This window comes from Solenopsis invicta, chromosome 5 (assembly GCF_016802725.1).
Source record: "Solenopsis invicta isolate M01_SB chromosome 5, UNIL_Sinv_3.0, whole genome shotgun sequence".
In the NCBI taxonomy this organism is placed as follows: Eukaryota; Metazoa; Arthropoda; class Insecta; order Hymenoptera; family Formicidae; genus Solenopsis; species Solenopsis invicta.
The window spans coordinates 14133605-14161563 of record NC_052668.1 but is presented as its reverse complement, the minus strand read 5'-3'; the positions used below and the strand labels follow the sequence as shown (position 1 = coordinate 14161563).

General features: G+C 31.9%; 2 protein-coding genes across 3 annotated transcripts; one reads left to right on the top strand and one right to left on the bottom strand.

Annotated features, from left to right (window-relative positions):
• Nucleotides 1-127: 127 nt before the first annotated feature.
• LOC105202345 (ABC transporter F family member 4) lies at nt 128-4997 on the top strand. Its single transcript, XM_011170809.3, has 3 exons — nt 128-470; nt 2944-3081; nt 3324-4997. The coding sequence occupies exons 1-3, from the start codon at nt 466-468 to the stop codon at nt 4222-4224; spliced, it is 1044 nt and encodes a 347-aa protein (XP_011169111.2). The 5' UTR covers nt 128-465; the 3' UTR covers nt 4225-4997.
• On the bottom strand, nt 4336-26737 carry LOC105202355 (cubilin). 2 transcript variants are annotated; one of them, XM_039449069.1, is made up of 53 exons: nt 26579-26737; nt 26123-26252; nt 25865-26050; nt 25439-25489; nt 25210-25350; nt 25045-25148; nt 24440-24590; nt 24057-24299; nt 23274-23589; nt 22234-22556; nt 21565-21915; nt 21222-21375; nt 20883-21073; nt 20287-20797; nt 19881-20127; nt 19035-19352; nt 18806-18966; nt 18361-18705; nt 17541-18037; nt 17039-17431; nt 16663-16933; nt 16298-16561; nt 15714-16225; nt 15256-15454; nt 14636-15007; nt 13820-14016; nt 13519-13670; nt 12930-13118; nt 12649-12830; nt 12274-12492; nt 12020-12175; nt 11798-11873; nt 11286-11391; nt 11056-11215; nt 10637-10876; nt 10434-10507; nt 10060-10292; nt 9778-9987; nt 9563-9698; nt 9056-9389; nt 8671-8856; nt 8325-8481; nt 8069-8246; nt 7607-7843; nt 7149-7311; nt 6656-6870; nt 6481-6555; nt 6326-6390; nt 6001-6241; nt 5675-5837; nt 5119-5360; nt 4610-4721; nt 4336-4505 (listed from the first exon to the last, which is right to left on the bottom strand). In XM_039449069.1, the coding sequence occupies exons 1-53, from the start codon at nt 26644-26646 to the stop codon at nt 4471-4473; spliced, it is 11232 nt and encodes a 3743-aa protein (XP_039305003.1). In that variant the 5' UTR covers nt 26647-26737; the 3' UTR covers nt 4336-4470. The 2 variants fall into 2 exon arrangements, with proteins under 2 accessions (XP_039305003.1, XP_039305004.1); XM_039449070.1 differs by having other exon boundaries at nt 8671-8853.
• Nucleotides 26738-27959: the final 1222 nt, after the last annotated feature.

Genomic DNA, 27959 nt, shown 5'->3' with positions numbered 1-27959 from the left:
ATTAGATTAGATACAGAATAAGATATTTTTGCGATTCAAAATACTGAATTATAACTTAATTACGGAAACTGCTTGATATGTAATATTTAGTGGAGACGTAAAGAGAAAATAGTACTTATCATTTCAGTATCGCATAATAAAGCACCGTAGGTCATATGCGATTATGTACGCATTTAACTAGAGCGTTATATCAACACTTGAACCTCGTACAATATGCGTGATGTGCGTGTTTAATTTACCATTCTTTTCACAAGATTTGGCCTAGATAGCATTTGCGATATCGAATCTGTGAAACCACTGACGTGAAAGTATACGATTCGTTGCGTTTATCAAGATATCTTTGATGACAACGTATGAAATATAAGAGGCAAGTAATCTCTGAGCAGAGATACTGTTGCGCCAGACTGACCCGTGATACGTGTGCGAATAAAATCAGAGTGCGATCAAAGAGAAATAATTGTCACAATGAGGTAAGAAGAATATTTGTTAAAACAGAAAACGAGATACAGACTTAAGAAATAATTGCCAAGTTGTTTTTTGTTAATATCAAAGTTCTAATATAAAAGTGAAGAGTTTCAGACAATAAAAACTAAACAAATTCAAAAAGTTAAATTTCCAATAAACAAAAGACTTGGCTCATCTTGAAACCATTCAATGTATAAATGTGGAAAAATTTTTCTTTGGACATATAATACAAGAATAAAATTGTTAGCTTTAATTAATATTTTGAGTACCCATTTATAAGAAAAAAAAAATAAAAAAAAACATCTAGATTTGTTTGTAAGATTTTTGAGAAAATTTTATATCTATTACTTATTTATTTTATGATAAGATAAGTTGAGGAAAAATGCCAGCTGAAGAAGAAGTCAATTTGATTGTAGTTTCTTCATAAATCAGAGGTTAACTGTTCTAATTGCACATAAATGTGCGCTAGAGTATTGAAAAGCTATAAAATGGTTATAAAAGAGAATTCCAAGAAGTTACTTATCCATTTATCACTTTTTTTTATTTTTTTATAATTCAAACTCGATTGTCTACTAGATAAGCAAAACATGTAATTTTCCATTACGTCATACTATTTGAATATTTGTGGCATTTTCTATCATAGAAGATGACATTTCACCTATATACGCTAAGGAATATGTCAATTTTTGCAAGACTTACTTTGATAAATATTTTTAATTAGATACGATAGAAAAAGACAGGAAACACATTTACGATAGAGAATTCACATTTGTGAATTTATAAATATAACGTATTCAAAATGCTAGAATTTTTTCTAACGGAAACTTTTACCAGAATAATTTTTTTTTTCAAAAATCTAGAATATTGAAACATTAGTTATTTTATTTAAATGAATAAACATCTTAAGGATATTATATTAATTTTTCGTAAGCTTAATTCCATAACATGATAAAGTTATTAAAAATTTGGCTCAAGTGTGGCATTTTTCTTCCTTACCTTATTTTATATATATTTATCTTTTTTATAATATAAATAATGGTGTAAGATAAGAAAAGAAATGTTATTCAAAATATAAAACAATTTTTTTCACTTTTTATTTATAAGAATTTACAAGTTGCTCTTACAAAAACATTCATTCTTTTCCATAAATATGATAATTTTTCTTTGAGCATAAATATACAAACAAAACTATTTAGGTTTTAAGATTTCTATTTTGAAAAATCCATAAAGAAAAAATAAAAAACTTCTAAACTTGTTCGGATTCTTGCTAGAAATTTTATATATTTATTTATATTTATATTTCTCGTTTTTTAATTCTTGTTGAAACAAAATTATTCAAGATGTGACGTTACTCACAGAGAATAATTTAACGCCACCCAGATTTAAAAAATTGTTTGATTTTTATAGAAAACTTCAATTTAGTGTAAAAGTTCTATTATAAATTAAATTATGTATTACAAGAAAAATTTTTTAAAAATTGTAACTAGAAGTAAACTTTTATTAAGATTCGAAATCAGCGAGTGATTCAACAGAGCAAAATAATATACTTAAGCCGCGCTGGGTGTACGTGCGAGATTTTATTAGTTATAAAATACTTATACTATTCTCATTACACAGATAAAAAATTTATCCTATCGACATAGAATACACGACCGCAAACATTTCGACTTCTATATTAAGTCATCTTTAGTGCATTAATCTAGTAACGGTACGTTGTCTTAGCCCTTACGTGTTAATATCCACTATTATGTTTGTTTACTTTTTATCCCCTCAAAGGTGGTAACGGAAACTTTCATTCTTGTCGAATCGGGTGCCATCTCATCTAGAAAAATCTTTAACTTAAAAATGATAAGCAGACGCTCGCTTAGACAGCTATTTAGACTCAACATAGCTGTCTAAATACAGCTGTCACGTAGGTCACTATGTCGATGGATTTTTTATCTGTGTAATGAGAATAATGTAAATATTATAACTAATAAAATCACACACGTCTACATCCAACACAGCTTAAGTAAATTATTTTGCACTACTGAATTACTCGCTAATTTTGAAAAGCTTTTAATTATATGCTTAATTTATTTTCTTAATATATACATACTCGTACTTATTGATTAATGCGATTAGAAAAAATTCATTTTTTTGTTACATGTTAATAATTTATTTATGTTATTATTTTACTCTTTAATAAATTTCTGCATAGTTTTATATTTTCAAAATTTTTACACAAATAAATTTCTTTATTTGTGTAAAAAAATTTTAATCAGTCGTTATATGTATATCAAATTGCCAATAAAATTAAATTCACTAAAAAATATTTAATTTTTGTCCCTCTCTCTCTCGCTCTCTCTCTCTCTCTCCCTATCTCTCTCTTTTATAAGAAATAATTCAGAATAGATAGGATAAATGCTGTTTCACTTCTTGTATTTCGAAATCTCTGATAAAAAATTGAAATAAAAAGATTAAATTTAATCTGTTTAGATTATGGATATTGTTAACTGCGCTTTTATTAGTTGCAATACTTGTGACGGAAACCTCTGCAAAAAAATCAAGCAAAGATGTAAAAGCGAAAGATGGCAGTAAAAAAGAAAACAAGATTGATGTAGAATACCGTACAAAGTAAGTAATTGAAACAAAATAATTTGTATCAGGAAATATTTTTTCAAATTCTTGCTTCTTTTTAAATTTGTATAATAAATATTTTCTCCATCCAAAATATACAAGTGTATTCATTTCAGTTTAGATAAATAAAGAAGTCATTATTTTTAAAACAGCTAATGTGCTTTGATTAATATGTGTTGTCAATCTAAAACCTATAACTTTTTAATGTTGATTAATACATTAATTAAATTATTTTTTAGGGATAAACAGTCAAAGAAAAAAGACAAGTATGTGAAAGAAGAGAAAAAGAGGAAAAGTAGTTCATCAGAGCAAAACATCAAAGGTTCTTCCGAAACATATCCAGAAGCGGAAAATTCTTACAAATCAGAACAGAAATCTAAAAATAAACGGAACAAACGAGAGGAAAATGTTGAAGTAATAAATGAAGAAGAGAATAGCAACAGTGAAAAGAAATTAAAGTACTCGAAAGATAAGACAAAAACAGAAACGCAAAATAAGAAAAACAAAAATGCTAAAGAACAATTAAAAGAATCCGAAGAAATTGAAGTTTCTCAAAATTCCGAAGTTCGTCAGAAGTCAAAGAAAAGTTTAAAGGGAGGGAAAAATAAGAAACAATCAAAAAATATTGAGGAAATAGAGAATATAGATCAAAATTCAGATTCTGATGTTCAAAGTAAAAAGAAAACAAAACGCTGTAAATCGGAAAATTCTGAAAACGTTAAGAATGTTGTTAATAAAAATGAGAAAAAGTCCAAAAATGATAAGAAAAAGAAAAATGAAGAGATATCCAAAAACACTAAATCCGAGGAAGTTGAGGAAGAAGTATTCGAAACCGATGTACCATCTGAAGATTCCGAACAAGAAGAAACTGTGACTAAGACAAAGAAGAATAAACAGGCATCTCAGGAAACATCGAAGAAAAACAAGAAAAATAGAAAGAGGCGTGAAGTAGTTCAAGAAGAAGAGGAAGCCGAACAAGAGCAACCAAATAAAACCAAAAGCAAGAAAAACAAATCAAAAGCAACCGTTTCTGTCAAAGAAGAAGAAGAAGAAAACGTAAATGAATGTGACACGAATGGAATCGACGAATCTGAAGAAGATTACATAGAGGAAATAGATGATGAGTCTACGGAATACTAATATTTCAACATATTGATCATAAAATCTTAAACAGTAGAAAACAATCACAAATATATTTATGTTAATACATTTTTATATATGTATGTAATTAGGTTTCAATAATGCGCTCTATATTAGCAAACTTATTTATTTTTATCTATCTATAGTAAATTATACAATTATAAATTTTGGAATGCGGAAAAAACGTTTTTAAAAGCAAAATTTATAGACAAACGTTATAAAATGTATAATTGTATTTGTGCCTTTTTAGTAATGTTCCGGTAATAGGTCGATAGGATGCTCTGAAAACACAATTTTGCAATTGTTACAATTTTTTTTTCCACATTTGCGATTTATAAAAACATTCAAATATCTTATTGTATAAAAAATGAATATCTCTACTTACCATTCGATTGTGCCATAAATACAATAACCCATCCCGATCCAATATTGTTCACTGTCGAAGTGTATCTTACAAGAACTCGATTAGTATCAGTCTCGAGTCTTGCTGGATCATCCTATATAAAAAATATTTTTAATTCTGTATTTTTCATTTGTATATTACATATTTAAATATATATTTTTTTAAATATGTTTAACTATTAGAGAATGGTTTTCGGACTTATATAATTTTCAATTTAAAGCTTTGATATGTATGTCATAGTAACGATCTACGAAAAAGCTGAGAGCTGATGTACTTCCCATCCTCTAGAGGTTAATCATATATCTTACAGGAATGAAAAAATTTAAGAAATATTTGATTGTATAATCTTCAAATAAAGAACTTGAAAGAATGGTTTTGCGGAGCAGATTCTCATCAAGCAAATTTTTTAGACGAACGATTTGCACAGTTCTAAATTTTTGCAAAATCTATTAATAATTTTTGAAAACGTATTATTTTATGAAACAACTTACCCCGCCGCAATAAGTACTATGTAAAAGTTCTCCACTGGGAACAACGTCGTAAACTTTGACATGATTGGAGGCGCAGTTCTTCTTCGTGCCAATGTCGAAGACAAGGAACTGAAGAATGATCTTGAAGCCTCGCGGTACACTCACGTCCCAAGTACATACAGTATTGTTGCGATATACATTGGGATACAACGGTGACGTAAATCTGCCACCGAAATTGAATATACGACCGCCGCAACCTCGACCTGTACAATTTGGATTTTGAAATGTTTTACCAAACGACGCCGGCCAATCTGTGCGTACATTTTGTTTATAATAATAACTCGCGCGGTATTTGAAACGATACCACGAGATCGCAATCGGATTTTCGTACGGTCCGCCGCGAAAATAAACCGCAACGTTTCATGTGGCGCGTATCTCGAGGCGCCGCCGCAACGTCGTAAATCATCGTCCGCGCGTTATAATTTCTCTGCATCTGGTAGCGTGCATTAATCGGATGCAACAAAGGGGGAGGGGAGGGGGAGAGAAATTTGTACACGATGCTATAAACGCATCCTACCTGCATCCGTGGTCGTATAAATGATGTCATAACTATGATAAGGAGCGGCGCTCTCGGTCCAGGAGTGCAAAGTGAGTTTATTGCCGGTACTGAAAATCGGGTTTGGTATCGTCGAGCCACACTGCGTCGTTATAAGCGGTCCACTTGAATCACCGTCATGTATCTGCGAGACATATAAATCTATTTAGGAGTTTCGACTTACAATGAGCGTATCGAAACACATTTTATATCACTCGGGCTTTCCAAAGTAATTACATAAATTGTAAACAATAACTTTTGTGTCCTCTTAAACGCGATATTAGCAAACACAAAGAAAGATGACGTACTTGCAATGCGTTGTGCGTGCACTGCTCACTGTCGTACATGCTAAAGTGATTGAAGTACAAAGAAATGGTACGAGTTGCTGGAACGGTGATCGTCATCCAGCAGCTTTTAAATCCCTTATGATAAATTCGACCCTGCTCGCTCGTATAATTTCGATCGCAATTCGCTGTACTGTATTCTAGTTTAAAGCCTCTGTGATCGTTGGATAACGATTTAAATGTGACTTTGACACGGTTGCTGTGGCTGCGGAAAAATTCAGTTTGGAATAATTCTACTTTTAAAGATATTTTAAATTTGTAATAATTTTATAGAGTCAAGTTTAAATACCTGTAGTAATCATGTGGCAATTCGCTACCGCAATATCTATACGTGGAGTAAGGTAAATTACTACCCTAAAAAATAAAATTAAATATTTCAGATGTACAACGCAAGTGGATCACTAATAAAACAAAACGCAAAGATTCTTAATGCGGAGAACTTACCATCTCGACGGTAATTGGGTGGTTTCTTAAGCCACTATAAATAAACTGTGTTCCGAAGCCTTCACTTATTAATATCTTAAAAAAAAAATGATAGTTTAATTGAGAGTAGAATTATATTTTGAAAACGATAAATAAAGTATGTAGAATACATAGAGTGTTTATTATCAATACTTACGTTTTGTTCAGTAATTTCTAAATACTCGTTTTCACATTTGTCAGAATCTGCCAAATCAAAGTCTATAAATCGAATTCGCATCCTATCACTATATTCATCTTCAAATTCCAAAGTCCAACGACATTGTGTTCCAGCTAAATGCGTATTTGGATAATCCGGTGAAGTAAGTACATGATTTGTCTCGTTTGCTATTCGAGTACTTAAGCCACACATTGCTACAAAATTACATAAACAAAGTTATTTAACCGTGCAGAAGAAAGAATGCTAATAAAATAAGAAGTAAATAGAAGTTTAAGAAACAAAGAATTTTATTTTTGTAACATTTCAAATTGTTGAAAATATTTAACAAATACTCTAATAAAAAAATGTAAGTTTGTTAGACATGAATATAAAATTTAAAGAAAAATTGTATTATTGTATTTATTTTGTGTAATAAGGTGATATTACAATAATTATTATGTCATTAACATAATAAAAATATAAAATTTCTTACAATCAACAGTTTCCAACGTAGCTGTTACACCGGCACCTTCAACAGTGCCGTCACTATAAAATCTAATCCACAATTTATTTGATGCAGTTACTCTAGGAGATGGCACTATATTCCCGCAAAATCGGTCAATAAGTTCGCTATAAATTCCACCGCCATCTCGAATCTAAAAACAATAAAGCGTAGTATGATTATAATAACATATTGTATTAACATAAACACATCATAGTTTTATTACACTATTTTTTTTCTTTCAATATTATGTACGTATTAGAATACGATATAACTTCCCAGATAATACGAAGTTTAAAATCAGATCATAAGACGTCTTTAGGATGCATTTTCAAAAATAGTCTTACAGACGTCACAAAGACATCTTATGACACATTTTTGGACTTGGTGTTGCTTGGATTGTTATCATCATTTTTAAAAATACGTGAAAGATGTGGGCGCAAACTTACCTCGAGATAATCACCATTACATTTATCACGTTGTGTAATATTATTATATGAGTTCTTTATATCTATACTATTAATTGTAAATCTTATATTTTTGCCTGGTGATGTCACTACAGTCCAATGGCATTCTTCAAATGGTTGATAAGTCGCCGCCTGTTGAGTTCTGAACGATTTAGATTGAACCGAAGTTAAATTAACTAATCCTCCACAACCACCGGCTGGATTTGTCGTAAATAATACCTAAAATTGTTTATTATTATTATTATATTTATAATTTTTTAATTTAATTGAAAAGATGGCAGTAGATGATTATTATATAAAAAAATCTTGAATGTGTTTATATTTGACTCGATTACTTTTAATTTGTTACTTCTCATCCCTGTGAAATATTACTATTAAATAACAGTTGTAAATGACAGATTAAACAATTCAATTTAATAATATTTAATATAACTAATTTTGTACTTTGGCTGAAAAACCTTCGAAGTTCCTCGAATTGTCAGCATTAAAAACAATGACCATAGAATTAGACTCGGATTTAAACGTTGGTAAATTGTCGGTCAAGTTTCCACAAACAAGGGCAGATCGTTTTTCATCATCAATAGAATCGCCCTCGTAAATGGCGACGTAATCGAAATAACAACTAGAAATTAATAGTAAAAATTAATAAAATTTTTTAAGTGATAGAAACGTGCTTGATATGGATTTGTTGAAAACTCACTTTATGCTAAATTCTAGAATAAACTTCTCAAAACGCACAAGTATACTCTTGTCTTGAGGTGCTCTAATGATCCAAGTGCAATTCATACCCTCAAAGTATTCTTCTCTGTGCATGAAAGGCTTAATCTCGGTGGGATTTGTGATTATACCACCGCATCCTGTTAGTTACAATAATATATCATTATATTTCTTCATTTTTTCTCTGATTGTCTCATTGTTTTTTTTTTTTTTTTTTTCTAACAAATGTTCTTTTAATCAAACAAATTATATTCTCTAACAACTGTACATTATTTTTATAATATAAATGTTATAATTGTCATCAATATAGAAACTTGTGAAAGACTTACTATTGAGGAAGTATTTAAACTGAAAACCAGTACTCTGCACGTATTTGTCAGTCATGAAAAGAATCTCTATTTTTGAAATAGATTTCGAAAGCGGTGGTTTAGTGTTGCCGCAAAAAGTTTCCGAGTCATCCATCATATACATATTTTGCTTCTTAATGGTAACATTGTCGAAACGACAATCTCCTACTAAAATTAATTTCTTTTGACTTTTTGTAATTTATTTATTTCCTTTACTTTAGACATAATAAAGTTTATACGTCGCAAATACTTTATTGTAGCTTTGAAAATTTGGCATTAGATTAGAATATTATCCTTATATACATGTAATGCACAAAGAATATTATGTCTTGAAAGATCTGAAGAAATAGTAACTATTGACACTTACCACGCTCGAGCGAGAACTCCGTGAACTCGATGATAATGTCATCGTTTGGAGCGACGATAGTGTAGTTACAGAAAATGTTGGGTGGATAGAGGTTTGGATATGACGGCGAAAAAATAGTATTGACTTTTTCAGTCGCTTGAAAAATACCACCGCAATTCTCGCCCCAGACAGCACGGAAACCGTCTGACTGTACTGCCTCATTCGAATGAAAAATCACTTTCATGCGATTCGATGTCGAATTAAAGGGCGTAGGTGTATTTCTGCCGCAAACTTTTCCAATACTCTTCCATTCCTCATTGTTAGAATTTCCTTCTTCCGTTATCCAATCAAATACCTGTGCAGTATGTTTTTTTATTACTATTCTTTTGTAATTTACAATGTTCTTTATATATTTACATTTCTTCATGTTACTGCATGAATATAACAAATGGAATAAAACGGCTGAGAGAATTAGAGTAATGTTAATAAATATTTAATATTCATCATATGTTGTAGTAAGAATCAAACCTGCACATAGTCTTTTTCACAATTAGGACTAGTTTCTAGGTGGAACCGGTCGACGAAAGTTAAACCTATATGATAGCCATTGCTAGCTATTATCTCCCACGCACACTCGCCGTTATTTGGATATTGCTTGGGATACCTAAAATTACGGATGAATTATTAAATAATCTTTTCTTATATTGTATTATTATAGCTTCTGTCATCTTATGAAAATTTACCCCGGAGATGCGATTTCGCGATTGCGACCTTGTAAGGATCCACCGCAGCCAGCAGTGACAATCATCACATTAAACTCGAAACTGCCTGTACCCTCAGATGCAAAATATTCTATCCATAGCTGATTTGATATACTGTGAATATCGTATTTGTCAAGTTGAGTTGTATGAAGACAGTGCTTTGCCATCTGTGGCGCCGTCGGTCCACCGTTCCTAATTAAAAATTAAAACGACAGATGTAGATCAAATCAAATATGATTAAAAAAACAATATAAAATAGCTTACTTAATAGTAAGGTAATTCTTGTCACAGTTACTTTCAAGTTCAAGTTTAGTGAAAGAAAGTTTGATTGTTTCTCCTTCGGGATAATCTATGTGCCAAACGCAGTTTATCGGATAAGAAATGTTTGTTGGGGATTTGATGGTGTCAGGCCCTGGTCCTCGTAAAATACCACCACAAGCTTGCCATTTATATTGTAAATCAAACGCCATATGTCTTCCATAAGTACCATTTATTATCTAAAAGTATTAAAATTACTCCTCTTCATACTTAATATTAAAGATGCAAATAATTTTGATTCACATTCAAGGTAAAAAATCCTTGAAACTATTATTCATGTGTATACATAAATGATAAAAGAAATATTGAAAGCACATTACCGTCAATTCGTTGATTAATTTCGGGCTTCTCAAATATCTCGGTTCTGTTATATTTCCACATAACATTCCAATATCTACGCAATATTTAACGTTAACATTTTATTGATACATTATTAATAATATAACATTAATTGACTTTTATGTATTGTCTCATTATTATTACTTCTGTAAAGCAAGAATTAAAAAAGTATTTTTTATATTACCTTGAAGTTCAATATATTGAGGATAAATGCATTGTCTTCTAATGTGATTAGAAAATTCACGATAGCTAGGTCCGCCTAAAATTCCAGTGACTTTTAATGACAATGTTAAACCGTCAGTGGAAGCGACCATATTTTCGGGTGGTTCCAATTTCCAATGGCAAATATACGAAGATTGATTAAAAGGCAATTTTGTAGGACCTGTTATATTGCCTTCAATTTCTCTTAGATTTCTACCACAAGCTACGGTAAACAAATTAAGAAGTTGAAATTAGTAATTAGATAAAATTTTTTTACTTATGTTGAGTCGTATACGAATTAAATATATTTTTTTGAAAATATAATTATTTTATGTAGAATATTTAAATTGCGTTATCATCAAATATGATAGATTATTGTCGATGATAACATTTGAAACTTACGGGCAGGAGCCGTAGCAGTGTATCGAAGTTTGAAACCTCGATGTCCGGCGGAGGACCAATAGCCGATATTCATAGTATTACTGGAACTTCTTATCTCCTCTATACTAGCGCCTTGTCCTAAGATTTTGATCTTTGATCTATAGCGGAAATCGTTAAAGAACTGCAAAGAAAAGCGTGTGTTATTTCGCTAAAATAATACTTTCTATTCACATTAATGTTATATTACGCACCGTAAGTGCATACCCTCCCATTCCAGGTTGGCTAACAATGTCTATGTCCAAAATGTCCACCACAACTTGAAAACCAATCGGTAACGTAATTTTCCAATCGCAATGTCTACGGTATATCAATGTTTAAATGAAAATTGTGCAAAAAGCATTCGAATTTTAAGGCCCGTATTTAGAATGCACTTATAAATATGTTATCACACTTTAATTTGCGTTGTTCTACTTTTATTATTAAACGTAAGGATAGATAGAAATAGGGATAGATCAATAAAAAAAGCTAACATCTTTACAAGTATGCTCTAAATACGAGTCTAAATACAAAAGATGTATGTATTAAAATATCACATTTGTTTAATTAATTAATTGTATATATAATTCTGTTAATCATCAAAATAATTTAATAAGTTTATATTAAATATATTACGGTCTTGTTTTAGCATATACATACATTTAACAAATAATATATTTCACTAATTGCTTGACTATAGAAGATTTTGTTTTCTAAAAAAATTTACCTTGTTCTTTTACGTGGATTAGGATATCCGGGTGATTTAATTATTCCATTAAATGAGGTTAATGCACCTCCGCATGCTGCAAGAAGATAATAAATGATAATAAAATATCTCTAGTATAAGATCTATAATTGCACAAGTAAAATACGTAAAATAAGAAAACTATGCAAAATAAGATATATTTAAATATAATTCTACTGGATATATTAAATATATTGTACTAACTTTCTTGGCTAGAGGTGAAATTTAGACTGAAGCCTTTGTAACTCACAAGTTCTCTGCCGTCACTGTTAAAGTATACATACACTTCGTTTGTCGATGACTCAATTATATCCGGTTGTTCAAGACCGCAATATGTGCCAATTGTACGAATTTCTGAATCTGTTAAAAAATATTTTTAACCATTGTTTACTATGTTAAAATAATAGAAAAACTTTGATCTAAACTTTTATAATTGACTGTTACCAATCGTTACTCACTATTGTCACTTTCTACGATTTTTTCTCCAATTCTAACGTGATCAGTCAAAGGGCAATTATAATAGCCAGGAAGCTTTAAATCGCGAAATTGTAATTTCAAAGTGTGATCTGACGGCGCTACTATCATCCACGAACAGTTCTGATTTATAGGATATGGATGCGGATAATTCGGAGATTCAATGACACCACTGGTAGCACGTAAAATTCCACCACAAACCTCTATATAAACATTAATGGTTATATTTTATCATCTTTCTTTTTACTCTTAATATTATTAAGCAGTAAACATCTCTATTGTTTATTTAACTTAAAAGAGAATCATTTGTAACTGTCCTAACGTTAAAATAAAATTCACAAAATACATTTAATGCTCACCTCCTGAAGTAATTACAGCTTTGAAACCATTCTTAGGTTCTGGCACATCCGTATAGAAATGGACATACATCATGTTGCCACTAGTACTCATACTACTGGGTGCTACGTCTTTACAAAATCTTCCCATAAGTTTCGAACCATCGGTTCCACCATCTCTTATTTCAACGTATTCTCCTTCGCAACTAAAAGGATATTGTTCCAATAGAAATATTATTTTTAATAAATTAAAATAAGTAAAATATTTTCTAGAAAAAAAAAGTTTCTTTCTAATCATATCTCACTCTTCAGTTAAACTCAAATCGAATCTTTCCACAAAATGGATAGTGAGCCTTTCACCAGCTGGAGCAGTAGCTTTCCAAATGCATTCAGCATAAGTTGGAGGGATGTTTGGATAATTAGGCGATGATATTTCCCATTTTTTCTGGCCGCCTGTCAAAATAAACTCTCCGCCACAGCTCATTCTTACTTCTCTAAAATATGAAATCATATGAGATTAAATAAAAATTAAAATAAATATAGGGGAAAAAAGGGTTAATATTTAATAATACGTGATATTACTTAATCTCGTTCAATTTAGAATTGTGTTATGACTGAAAATTAATTCGGCGCGTAGTTCATTGAACTTGAGAAAAGTATATAAAATCACATAGATAATACAAGCACAAAAACCCAGCTACGACCGTAGTAGACATTCTTGTTCAATTTGTGTTGATACAGCAACGGTCAAAATATCTCTCTCTATTACTTTAAAATAAATATTTTTAAAGTAAAATAATATTTCATTAAATTAGAAAAATATGTATAATATGTGTACGTTACGAAATTAAATATATTATTTGTCACTTTTAAAATTGCATTATTTAAGATTACCTGTAAGTAAGCTTAAAGTGAAAACCAAAGCCACTACCAGCAGCTTTAATATATAAACGATTTCCGGTGGTTTCTAATTCCGCTGGTAATACTTCACCGCAATACTTTCCGGCGCCTAATAGAGGCGAGTGTGCTTCGTCTCCATTTTTGAACTAAAATTATATATTAATTATTTTCTTAAATATTAAATTTTCTTTTTTCTTCTCTCCTATTTTTTTATTGTTTTATTTTTTATAAGTCTTTATTGATCTCTGAAGTCTAACGACATAACGTTACTAACGTAGTAACTAACGTTACTAACCAGCAAGTAATTATCACCGCATACATGATCAGGCATTTCTTGTATTGACATATCGGTAATCTGAACTTTGATAGTTCTGCCAGGTTTCACTGTCACGGTCCATTCACAATTGAAATTCCATGTACGCATCGCTAATACATAAGTAGAATTGTCGTATTCAATTACGCCGTTGGGTTCGGTTAACTGACCTCCACAATCTATAAGTATTAATAAGAACATTTATAGATATTTTTTAAATTAAAATTTAATTACATCATTGCACGGAAAGAACGGTTTTGCTGAAGTATCTAAAAATTTAATTACATACAAATCTGAAAATAATTTTAGTGGGCCATACGGAAAGAACGATTTCGCTGAAGTATCTAAAAATTTAGTTGAATACAGATTTGAAAATAATTTTGTTAAACCATCAAAATAATTATGATGAATGTTCAAGTATAATGAACAATACTGCAAAAAGTTTTGACATTCCATCAAGTTTGAGTTGTCCAACATAATTATTTTGATAGCCTAACAAAGTTACGTTTAGATTTCTGTATCCAGCTAAATTTTTAAATACTTCAGCAAAATCTTTCTTTCCATGTAAACATGAAGGATCATGAAATAAATATAATTGGATGTTGAATATGGAAAATAAATACGAAAGATGTTCAAGCATGATTAGCAATGGTGCAAAAAATTTTAACTACCAACTTGAGTATCCTACATAATTATTTGGATCTTACAAAATTATTTTCAAATATTTAGCTAAATTTTTAATTATGGTACTTTATCAAAACCGTTTTTTCTGTTTAGGTAAAATAAAATATCTACAACCTCGATATACGTATGCGCTGAAGCCAGTTTTATTGACGAACCAATCCGTTTCGAATTTCACCGTCATCACATTGGTCGCTTTGGTTGAAGTCATACTAGAGTTCGCCAAGCATAATTTATTTTCTAAATGAGCATCGGCTGTCGACGTCAATGCATTTCCCGAATAAACAGAAACCGAATCCGCTACACAATTACTGGATTCTTCAATATCCATAGTTATTATTCTCAATACTAAATGTGTTCCAGGTGGCGATGTGAAGACCCAATTGCAATGCAAATTGTGAGCATAGCCGGTTGGCCAACCAGGAGAACTAAAGGAATAGGTATTGTTGCGCTCGCCCATTAAAGCTATTTCTTTGTTACACTCCGACACTGTAGGCATAAAAAAATAAAAAACAAAGATGAAAAATTTCAGATATGTCGTCACACATTAATGTTACAAAAAAATAGTTTAAATTTCGAAAAAGAATACATTGGTATGACATTGAAGTAATCTCTTTAGATTACTTAGAATATTAGCGTAAAATTAATTATTTAAAAAATCCGTTATTTAAATGTACTTATTTACTATAATGTAAAATAATAAAATTAGATAAATATACAATATAGTAAAAACTTACATTTGATTTCTTTATTAAGTGGATCGGAAATATTTCTTGGTAATTGAAGCCAGGTGAGATCAAACCAACTTCCCTGTCTGCCAACTTCGGTCGACATCGTGATGTAAGCCACATTGCTGGATGAGTCTACAGGATCTGGCAAAGTGTAGCCACATACTTCTAGTAGTTCCGGTGCTTCGTTATTATATCCGTCATATATCTAATTAAAAATAAATTTAAAATTGCTAATAATATTATTAATAAATGAATGTCGCGTAATTTTGTTAATTGCATAGACTGATATTAGACCAATATTTAATTATATTATATTTAATTGTACATTTATTGCTAAAATGTTTTAAATACACATTATATTTTTATGTATTAAAAATATTTTATATATTATATTATATATTATAGTTATTCTTTAAAACATGTTTGTTACATGATCATATTGTCACATCTCCGAAAATACTTACTTTAATATTATTAAGACAATATTGGCGTTCGTTTTCTATCCGTAAATCTGTGAATTTAATATGTATAACCGAATCCATGTCAACAGTGATACGCCACGAGAATGCAGCAGTTCGCCTATACGGCATTGGATATAACGGCGAGGTAATGCGTCCTAATGATCCTTCAAGTTCGTTTCCTCCAATGAGATTATATTCAGCCTGAAAACCCTTGGCAGTACCTGAACCATCGCTTTTAAACTTGATCCACAATTTGTTCGAGGATGTAATATCTGCGGCATCTTTGCCGCAAGAAACGCTAATGAGCTTTCCCATTTCACTATTCTCTCGTATCTCCAGATAGTCTAGATCGCAGTTTTCGCTCGACTCGATATCAAACTCGGAAAACGTCAGAGTAATCTTGTTACCAGGGGATGTATTCAAAATCCAAATGCATTCTGCGTTTAAGGGATAGCTGTTTGGATAAGTAGGCGAAGTAATTATTCCTTGTTCGGATGTATAGTTTCCGCCGCAAGCTGAAAGATAGAAGTGAAGTTAAAAGCGTTTAATATATTTGTGTACCTTTTAATTATTTTAATCCAGTGTACCGTTATTCAAGACAGAGTATACAGCGACGAAGTGACCTATGAACTCGTTTTTTACTGTTAATTGTAGCGTGAGCGAATTTCCGGTACTCGTGGTTGGCGGAGGAGCAACGTAATTGCACCATTTTCCTAAACGTGGTCCATCTATGCTCTCCCCCTCGAATACCTGGAGGGAGACGTAAAAACAAGGATTTGATGACGGGGGTAATTCCTCTGGCTCATGTAGATCAATATCCATATGGGTGAAAGTGATAGTTATATGATCGGCTGCAATAAAAATTAAAATATAAAATCAGAGCATTTGTTAAAAATTTACACAAATGTTATCATCCGCAGATGATTATTAATTAAAACAGAGTTAGATTAACCTGGATTTTCAGCTATCAATGTCCATGTACAATTAGTGTCGTCATGCATATCGGTACGGCCGGTCGAGGGTGTAAGAAAACCGTGATCTTTCACAATTATACGAGCACCGCAGGCTCGAGTGTATTGAGCTTTGAAACCTTTGGCTGTAACAATGCTATCGCTCCTCATAACTACTAACATTTGATTGCTACTTGAAATATAGGTCGGTGGTAGCTGATTGCTACAATGTCTTCCCAATAACGTGTCATCTCTTGTTGGGCCATCAAAGATCTATGAAAATACGAAAATAAGATTGGTAATACGCGTTATTAAAATTAAACAAAATACTTGAAATCGTACTTTTAAGAGCGATTTATTTTAAAAGTTGTAACGTACCTGAACATAATCATCAGAGCAATTTGCACTGATCTCAATATCAAAGTCCAAGAATGTAAGATTCACGAGATGATTACTATCAACTTCTAGCAACCATTCACAATTCTGAAGGTGGGGATAATTCTGAGGATAATCAGTTGAGTGAATAATGCCCGAGACTGTTGTAAATTTACCACCACATTGAATAGGAACGCTTTTATAACTGGCGTTAAATCCTCGATTAGCGTACACTGAGTCCGAGTGAAATTTGATGAACATTTTGTTTCCGGAACTAGTATATGTCACTGGTTTCTCCGTATAACAAAGCTTGACCATACTTGGAGCATCTGCGTTTTCACCCTCAAAGACTTGAACATTATCGGAGGAACAGCCTTTGCGTTTCTCAGTATTAACCTGAAAAACAAAAGTTCCAATTTTTTATTTACAATAGTGCAGATTCGTATTAACACTTCTTTTATATTAACCTCTGTGCGACATTTGTTACTTTTTTAGATGTACTCACATCGTGAAGTGTCAGTTCAACGCTGTGCGTGTGATCCACTTCGATCAGCCATTCGCAGTCAACATTCATTGGATAAGCTGACGGATATCCAGGCGACGTGAAACTACCAACTGGTTTATTCAAATATCCGCCACATCCATGCACCGTCCATTCGAGCCGGAAACCATTGAAGGCAATAAAAGAGTCCGTAATAAACGTTACAAACACTTGATGTTGCATTGAATTAATTTTCATTGGGAGATCGATAGTCCCACAAAATTGACCCAAATTATTATTGGGAGTGTCATTGTCGCCTTCCATAATATTGACATAATCATATACGCACTTTGGATCTTGGCCTCTTTCGAGATCAAAGTGCGAGAAAGTTAAATTAATTGTGTTACCAATCGGAGCCTCAATAATCCAACTACAGTTTGCCGAGTCCTCATATTTATTGGGGAAATTTGGTGATTCTATCACACCGTAATAACCGTGTAATTTGCTCGCTCTGTGACATTCTGCATCCAAACAATACTTATAAATAATAATAAAAATAAAAATTTTACAGTAAAATACTTCTAAAATAAGTGATTAAAATGAGAAAGTAATAAACTGATTATAAAATTTTTGTAAAAGGAATACAACAGTAACTTAAAACAGTTTAAGTTTTAATGAAAAAATAACATATAACATTTATTATAAAGAAGATGATTATCTTTAAAAATATAATGTAAAAATCTCTACTGACGTACGTATAACATATTTTCTAAAATTTCTAAAATAACTGACATCAATAAATTAAAGTTAAACATTATTTTAAATTAACAGTATATCTACTTACGTGTTTCGTATTTCAAATGGAAACCGCGGCCGGAATTACTGAAGTCGCTGTGGAAACGAATAGTCATTTCATTGGATTTAGATTGTATAAACTTCGGATACGGGCTGCCGCAATAACGTCTTGCATTTGTACGAGGACTGATGCCATCATATATTTCGATAAAGTCATATCGGCAAATATTATTTCGATCGTATTGCTCAAGCTCAAGATCCATTATGTCGAGTTGCACTAAACTACTTGCTGCCACAGCGATCTTCCAATAGCAATCCGCATTCGTTGAATAAGGTTCAGGATAATTTGGAGATATAATACTCCCAGTTACTCCAGACAATGTACTGCCACATCCTGAAGTCAAATATATACATATATATATATATATATATATATGTAAATATAAATTGAAGGCACAATGACAAAACGTCATTACACTTTCTGAATGTTTTACCTTGCGTCGTACTATCCCATCGTATTTCGAAACCTTCCATTGTTCTCGAGAAATCCGAAACGAATTTAATATACATTTGATTGGATTGACTCGGTATTTCGGTAGGTATATCTGTGCCACAGAATTTGCCAAGTAACGGCGAAGATTCATATCCACCATTCCTGAAATACAAAAAATGTAAAAATAATAATTTGAGAAAAAGTAATAAAATTTATTTCACGATCATTACCTAATTTCTAAGTAATCAAATGCGCAATCTGCATGTTTTTCTAATTTGAAGTGATCGACCGTGAGTATAATTCTATATCTGTTTCGTGCTTCGATAATCCAAACGCACTCCTTGTTGTTCGGATAAGGATTAGGGTAATTTGGCGATCTAATAATGCCGTTTGACTTTGAATAATGACCGCCGCAGACCTTCGACATGTCCAAGAAAGAATATGTGGCAGTGAATCCATCACTTGTAACAGATGAATCAGTGTGGAAGATCATAGTAAGTAGACGGTCCTGAGTCGTTAAATCGGGTGGTTTATTTGTGCCACAGTATCTAAAATATATAATCATATAAATGCATAATATAAAAGAGCTGTTAAAAGAAAAGAAGTTACCCGGCAAACAAAAATAAATTTAAATACATTGAAAACTGTAATTCATTTTAATTTATTCGAGTTCGCACTTTAGAGTTCCGGAATATTTTTGGATGTAAATACACTTGAATGGATTGAAATACGAAATGCGCTATTCATCATTTTGAATTCGGATGGATTCATATCACCATTATATAATTTTTGGATTTAAATGATTGAAATTTGAAATAAGCTATTCATTATTTTGAATTCATGTCTTCATTATATTATTTTTGTATTCAAATAGATTCAAAAATCTGGAGCGCAAATTCAAAAATATCGAAATGAATTTATTTCTATCCATTTCGATTCATTTCCGTTTGCTGGGTAAGTTGTAAACAATTGCAGTACATTACAGTAAAATTGATGGCTCTTAATTTGAATGCTTCAACATTAATTATCTTATTTAAATTGTCAAAAAATAAAAAACATTAGTAATGAGATCATACTTGGCTATTGCGCTCTGATTAGACGAGCTGTAGTTTTCATAAATTTCGACGTAATCAAGGAGACAATCACCAAGGTGACCAAGGTGACTCGGACTTCGTTCTAAGCTAAATGATAACCAGGTGAGATGTATTACATATCCTGGTGGCGCTACAATAGTCCAGATGCATTCCTCATTATCAACGTAAGCTCCATTTTCAATGGGTGGTTGAATTATGCGGTTTGGATCCTTCAGTAATCCGCCACACCCTAAGAAGAAAGATAGTATAAATATTTCTTTTGTTATTCTCAAAGCTCTATTTTTTGCGCAAAACTTTAAATGATCTTGCAGATTGAATCTATTCACCTTCAAAACTATTTATATCAAATTTTAGATTTATAGTAAGCCGTAACAGAGATCTTACTTACTGCGATCGATAGTGGTGTAATTCGCTTTGAAACCTCGACCATTGACACTGCTATCGGTAGTAAACTTTATATGCATCCAATTATGCGTGGAATAATAAGGAATGTCTGGAATGTGTTCACCGCATAATTTGGCGAGTTGCGTAGCATTTTCATTATCACCGTCAAAAATCTGAACGTAATCGTAGAAGCAGTAATCATCTCTGCCTTCGATGTTCAAATCTTCTATAGTTAATATGATTCCTTTGCCGAGCGGTTGTATGATGTCGTAAATACACGTTCTTGAATGATGATAAGGTTCCGGATAAAAGGGCGACTTAATGATTCCGGTATTCTCAACGAAATCGCCGCCGCATAAAGTTTCATACGACAATGTAAAACCTTCCGCTTCAAAAGACCAATCGGATTTGAAAACGACAAGTAAATTATTCGAACTTGACTTGATCGCTGGCGGCATATCCGAGCCACAGTATCTACCAAGTAATGGAGAAAGCGTATCGGGTCCATCGTAAATCTTGAAGAGTACAAAAATTTTAATTTTTTTTTCCCAAACATATTTTTTTTAAACATTAAAAAAAATAAGAAGACTGAAAGATCACCTCGACAAAGTCAAACTGACAATTGTTGGAAGTTTCGAGATCAAATTTTAGCCATGATGCTCGGATCCGTTCGTTTGGCGGCAATTGTATCTTCCATTCACATTCCATGTTTGGTTGATACGACGTTGAGTGACCTGGTGAACTGATCATTCCAGTGGCACTGGTATAAATTCCAGAGCAACCAGGTACACCTATTGTATTGAATATTGTAAATTATTTGTACCAAATATTCAAGATTATATGTACACATGTAAAATTACTAAATCGCATTATTTAATTCAATAATACGATTCTCTGATGTATTTATAAATTTTATAGATTAGTTGTATTAGTAAATACCTTCAATCGTCGAGTAATGGATTTGAAAGCCAGCATCTTGATTAGTATTATCGGAATGAAAATGAACAGTAACTTCAGAATTCGGTGTAATTAGAGGCGGTGGACGAGTGTGATTGCAAAAAAGTCCTAGACGTTCTTCTTCTGTACCGGTAATCTATATAATACCAGATATAAAATTGAATTTGAAAACGTATACTAAAGCAAATGTAATCACACTGACTTGGAACATTTTTCAATAATACAAAAAAATCTATATTATTTAAGTATAATATTAAGGTATAAAATTTATTAATTAATTCAAGGTATCATATATAAATTAATTGATTATATATGAAATATTTACTTCCAAGTAGTCTTTCTGACAATTTTCCTCGAGCATCAGCTGACCAAAATGGAATTGAATCCTTTTCGAGGTAGCGACACTGATTCTCCAGAAGCAGTCTCTGTTTGGAGGATATCTTCCAGGCGAACCGGGAGATATGATTGTACCGTAATTATCTTCTAAAACTCCTCCACAAATAGGATTAATGCTATTCCAACGAAGGGTGAATCCGTCGTGAGATACACTGTTGTCCGAATGGAACCACAAATAAAGGGTGTTATGGGACGAGATAATTGTTCCGTTTCCGTTAGGCAACGTGTTACCGCAGAATCTATTGATCATTTGACTGCCAGCATTTCTACCATCGTGAATCTAAAAATGTGTATGCGTGTTATACATTTTTTCATCATCATTCTCCTATATCTTAATTCTTTATACTCCACGATTTAAGAACATAGAAATTTACACGGCATAAAAGATTAGAAAATGTTACAATCTCATTCACATAAAAAAAAAATATATAGGTTCTTAGAGCAAAAAACTTTAAGAATCCTTTTATTTAATCCAGACAAATTTTCAAAGGAACTTATGAAAAGACTTATACTTTTACTACGAATACAGTAATTTTAACAAAAAGACGGCAAACATTTTTTTTTAATTGTCATTTTTAATATACAACAAAAATCGCACCTGTAGGAAGTCAAACTTGCACTCTGTCGACTGCTCAAGATTAAAAGCCGTAAAGGTAACGTTCAGAACCTTGGAGCGTTCCGTGATTAACACCCAGGCGCAACTCAATCCGTGCTGGTAAGTACTGCCGCCCATGGGGAACTGAAGTGTTCCCATGGGATTCCGTAACACACCGCCGCACGTTTGCCGTGACGTTTCGCACCTGGTTCCTGTGAAGCTAGGTGTACATTGACACGTTGCCTGTCCGCTTAAAACGGTGCAAATGCCACTATTTCGACAAGGATTTGGCGAGCACGGATTGGTCGGTATGTGGCATGTAGATCCTAAAAATTAATAAAGACTTTGTTTACATTCCCGTTTCAAAGTCCTACTATTTCAATCCAAGTAGTATATTTTAATAAAATATAAAATATAATTTTAAAAAAATTAAAGAGATAAAGCACTAGTTAAAAAAATTTAATTAAAATAAAAAAGATTTAATTTAAAAAACTTGGCGTTGCCAAACCGAATAAGGAAAAAATTACAAATAGTGATAAATTTAATTAATGTATGAACATTACTACGTTATTATATTTGGAGTTCTAGCAGCGCCAGAAATCTTCTGGATGTACTACTTAATTTAAAACAGAATTATTCCTGAGTAGAAAATCGAATTACACATTAACATATTAATATTTGTGTTACTCATTTAATATTCACGGGACGTTATAATATAATTATTTTTTGAGATCAGAAATCTCGATTGCTCGCCGGCTCTCGTGAAGATACGCGAAGCGGTCTCGCGCGCAATCTCGCGTTTACTTAAGGCGAGACACTATGTCTTTTGATTTCGTCAGAACTTTAGTTTACTTTTTGCATAAATTTGAACTTCAGAGTTTCAACTTTATAACTTATATTACCTTTATTACGCATTTATCAGGCACGATTAATTCCATCTTATTATCCGTCACGTATGAGAAGCAGAGCGTAGCAATTTACATGAGTCGATTCACGGATCTCTATTTCCCCTTACCTCTCTCACTTTCATCCCTAATACATACCCGAGTATCCCGGATTGCACGTGCAGGTGAAACCATGTGCACCGTTTGGCACGCATGTGCCATGAACGCAGGGGTTGCTAGAACACGCCGTATTAAGTGATACATCAGTTAATTGGCAGCCGTTTGGTCCCATTCCATTACCAACGTAATTCGGTGGGCAACTGCATAGCACGTAAGAACTTGAAAGCGATGGATTTTCGATACAGGTGGCTAATGGATGGCATCCGCCATTGTTGATGGCACAACCACCGACAAAAATGCAACTCACGCCGTCGCCACGGTACCCCGGAGGACAAGCACCGCATGTTCTAGAACCCTGTAATTAAGTCCATTGCAATTAAATGAATTACTTGCAAGCAATTGTAATGCTTTGCTCTCGTTACTTTATCCTTGTCTGTTCTATACTTGTCTGTTCTATACAAAAGAACGATTTACTGAAAATTTAGATACTGAATTGTATCTAAAAATTTATCAAAGGAATTACGTAGGACACTCAAGCATGGCGAAGAAAGCTGTAAAAAGTTTTGACATTCTAGTATTAGAGATTGAGCAGTTTATAAAATTATTCTGATGGTCTAACAAAATTACTTTCAGATTTCTAATTCAAGATTAAGGTGTTTCTCTCAGTAATATAGTTCTTCTTTCTGTATATATTCATCTTTAAAATAAAGTTAAAAGACACACTTGCCTTTAATGGCGCAGAGATAATAGACGAGACATTATTAAGACCACAACATATTTTATAATTTTACTTTATGATACGTATTATAATAATATATTTACCATTGTGTTTATACATTGTACATAAGGCGAGGCACTGCAACCGCCGTTGTTAATGAGGCACTCGTCAATGTCGGTACAATAATAGCCGTTTCCACTATAGCCGTGCGGACAGGCACCGCAAGTGAATGAGCCGCGAGTATTGAGACATGGTACCGGTGGATTTACGGAGCATGGTGGATGAGACGCTGCACATTCGTCTACATCTTTAGTACAAGCTGGACTTGTGCCGTCACTTTCCCATCCCTAAGAATAATAAAGAAAAAGATCAACATAATATAAGAATTTGCTACAAAGAGCGGTGCAAGTTTATGTAAATTTTATTTGGCATAATTTGATGTGGATTTAAAGCTGGCGTTGAAGATGTAAAATAAAGAAAGACGTACTTGATCGCAAATGCACGTATATCCAAATGAAGAACTACTTTTGGCGACGCATACACCGTGCTCGCCGCAGAGCGCTTCGGAATTCTCTGTATTGCAAATCGATGTTTTCTGCGTACAATGGAGACCAAACCATCCCGCCAAGCAGTCGCATCTAATATCCAAACCGATATTATATACAGATATATTTTCCGCAGTATACTCCCAAGAAATCGCACCATAAAGACTACTTACAAAATTCAATGGAATTATTTAAAAGATTAAAATTTTTAAATACGAATTTTAAAATATAACTTGAAATTATTAAAATTGTTTCGGTGACAAATATTTTTTTAGATTTTTATATACAAATTTAATTGAAAAATATTCCATGTATTTTTTAATTCTTTAAAAAAAGAAAGATGTAATCGGGGGTTAAAAGTTACATGAGATAAGTTATTCCGACGGTTATATCTTTAAAATGAGAAGAGATAGAGTTGTGCTTTATAATTTTTGAAAATAATTGAAAGCACAACGCTATCACTTTTTATTTGGAAGATATAACCGTCGGAATAACTTACTTCTAGAACTTTTAGCTATAGTCTTCTTTAATTATTAATCCTGCTTACCGATAAGATCCAGGCAAATTACGACAAGTTGCTCTGTTTTGACATCCAAGATCCGTACCAAGGAACCTCGCGCACTCGTTGACATCCGTCATACAATTAGGCCCCTAAAATCGTTGAAATTGTTCTCACGAAATTCCATTCCTGTCAAAAAGTATACTCGCATACCTCCCAATTTGATGGACAATGACATTGATAGCCGTCATAGAGATCCTCACAGGTACCGCCATTTTGACATGGGTTACTTTGGCACTCGTTCTCTCGGAGCAATCTTTCTACATTTCTAAGTGAGTCCTCCAATAGCTTAAGCTTAAAAAATTTATTTACACATTTTTAATTTTATCGCACAGGTCATTATTTGTTTATTATTACAAATCAATTCGTGAATTATACATACTCGGAAATTGATACGACGAATATTGCTTCTGGCTATATTCGGTAATACAACCTGAAAAGATATTATTTGAACAGCTTGACATATTTAATTTTATATTTAATTCATTTTTTAATTCCATATTTAATTCTCTTTATATTCTGACGGAACACGCGCGCATTTTATTTAACTTTTCTCTCCCTCTCTCTCTCTCTCTCGTCACTAGACTAAACTTCCTGAATTAAAAATTGGTAAAAGATAAATAGTGTCTTAACATTATAAAAATTATTAAAACCATTTGCATTTATTATTACATAATTTTATTTTTCCTTTCTTCTCCATGAAATAATTCTTCAACTATTTTTTTATTGACGCACTGATATAATTTGGTACAAAGGTATAGAAAAATGTGTCATTGCAAGCTGTTGATTCAATATTGCGCATTCTTACCGGTATACGTGATCTGTTTCCTGGGCGAATTGTATTGTTCATGTCGATATTTCTCTCGAGTAAAGAGACTCTTCTCTGTAAGCCTGTAGTGCCTGTCACTATAGTCGTTAGTTGTTGAAGAGAGGTCTCCATCTCAGCCAAATATCCCATCCGCCACCTGTCGATGACCCGCGTTGCATTTTGCGCCTGAAATGTATCGAAATCTATGCATCTAATTATGTCTCAATTATGTTGGACATACAGACATTTATTCATTACCGCCGAGGCTACGTGAAGCAGATTGATTTCATTAACGTTTATATAACCGCTCCCTATTATCTTCAGCGTAATGTTTCTGTCCTTCGCGCTGGAGATTAATAGATGTCCGTCCCGAGACTCCAGAACTGGTCTGAATTTTATATAAATTATTTATATATAAACCTATCTAACTGTAAGTTTAATAATAAAATTTAATATTAAAGAAATATACTATCAGGTTTTTTTATTTAATCATATTTTGAATACTATACTTTTTATCGCGCGTTCTGTTGACACATTTATTCTCAAGGCATAATACATTTTCATCATTCGTACCAAAAACTTATATAACAATAACGGTTTTCTTTTAATCAATATTGTGAACAATTCAATGTTTTGATTAACGTTAATTAATATTATATAAATGCAATCGCGATATTGTATTCGTATATTATATATTTTTATTAACAAACATACCTCTCATCCATCCATGCCGTGCATAAACTGAGATACAATAACAGGTACCACAACGATGCAAGAGCCATGCCAACAACAGTTTGAAACTTAGTAAACCAAATATTATTCTGTTATGCCTTGTCGGATTCTCTCGGAACTTTTACCTAAAAGACAGGTCGTGACAGACTGATCCGTGAGATCGGCATTGTGGGCGTCTGCATCTCCGGATGGGCGTATTTGAGAGATTTATCGAAATCCACCCAATATCGGTTTACAGTCGCTATATATTAGATGTACCAAACAAGAGATAGGTAACGTAAAAGCAAATTATGGTACCCAATAAACTATTAGAATACGTAAAATTATTTATTGTCTATTTCTTATAACAGTATTTATTAAAATTTACTAATTGCAAGATTTATTTCCTTTTTATTAAACGTTATATTAATTTGTTGAGATTACTATATTCATAATAATGTATATTGTTTTAACGAATATATTATCTCAAAACATATTATTATACATAGCACAATTATGTACCAAAATATTCCTATAATTCTTTTATTTGATTTGTGTTACAGTTGCTGAAATATAAATTTATTGCTTTAATAAAGCATCATACTTACCTATGCGCATATTTCCATAATATCATTATTATATAAATGATATATTGATAAAATTATTTTATTTTATTTCTTGATATTTCTAATTAATTTATTTTTCAAGAGACATGATAATGTTTAATAAACTGCCCAACATAGATTTTATATCATGAATGTCTGATCAGATAATTCGTACAAATTTTTTATTGTTGGAAATGAAAGTGAAATTGATTCATTACGTCACATTTTTGAGAAAATTAAACTGAAAACGTGAAAGAGATAAAAAATAATAAACCTTAAAATTATCGTTTTCCTAAAAATCATGACATTATAGCTAAATTTAAACAACAAATTCGTATTCAATTAAAAATATTATAGAGTCAGTCTATACCTTCTTATAGCGCAATTTATTGGTGCAATATTTATTAGTACAGTAATTACATTGAGTACATAATAAGCTAATACTGCGTCAATAAAAATCGAGGAAAAAAATAATTTTACTGTAACATCAAAAAATTTAGGTAGATACAGATAAGAAAATAATTATATGTTGGATTATTAATTTCATTATTAACATGTCAAACATGATGATACTTGCTGCAAAACATTTAGATATTCTAGCAACTAGCTTAAATGTTCAATATAAATTTTTTTTGTTTAACATAATTATTTTCAGATTTGAATTTCAGCAAAATTATCTTTTCGTGTACTAATATTGTGTTGTTATAGTCGTGTTACAAAATACACAATATGACTATTCAAATTGCGTTAAAAATTACATGAACGAAAAACTAATTAAA

Bases quoted from the DNA above. Each gene is read 5' to 3' on its own strand.
- LOC105202345 (XM_011170809.3), top strand. The intron at 3,082-3,323 runs GTAAGTAATTGA...ATTATTTTTTAG, and splicing joins GATGTAGAATACCGTACAAA to GGATAAACAGTCAAAGAAAA.
- LOC105202355 (XM_039449069.1), bottom strand. From the start codon at position 26,646: ATGGCTCTTGCATCGTTGTGGTACCTGTTATTGTATCTCAGTTTATGC. The intron at 7,844-8,068 runs GTACAAAATTAG...AAACAATTTTAG, and splicing joins TCGAAGGTTTTTCAGCCAAA to GTATTATTTACGACAAATCC. The intron at 7,312-7,606 runs GTAAGTTTGCGC...TATTGTTTTTAG, and splicing joins GTAATGGTGATTATCTCGAG to ATTCGAGATGGCGGTGGAAT.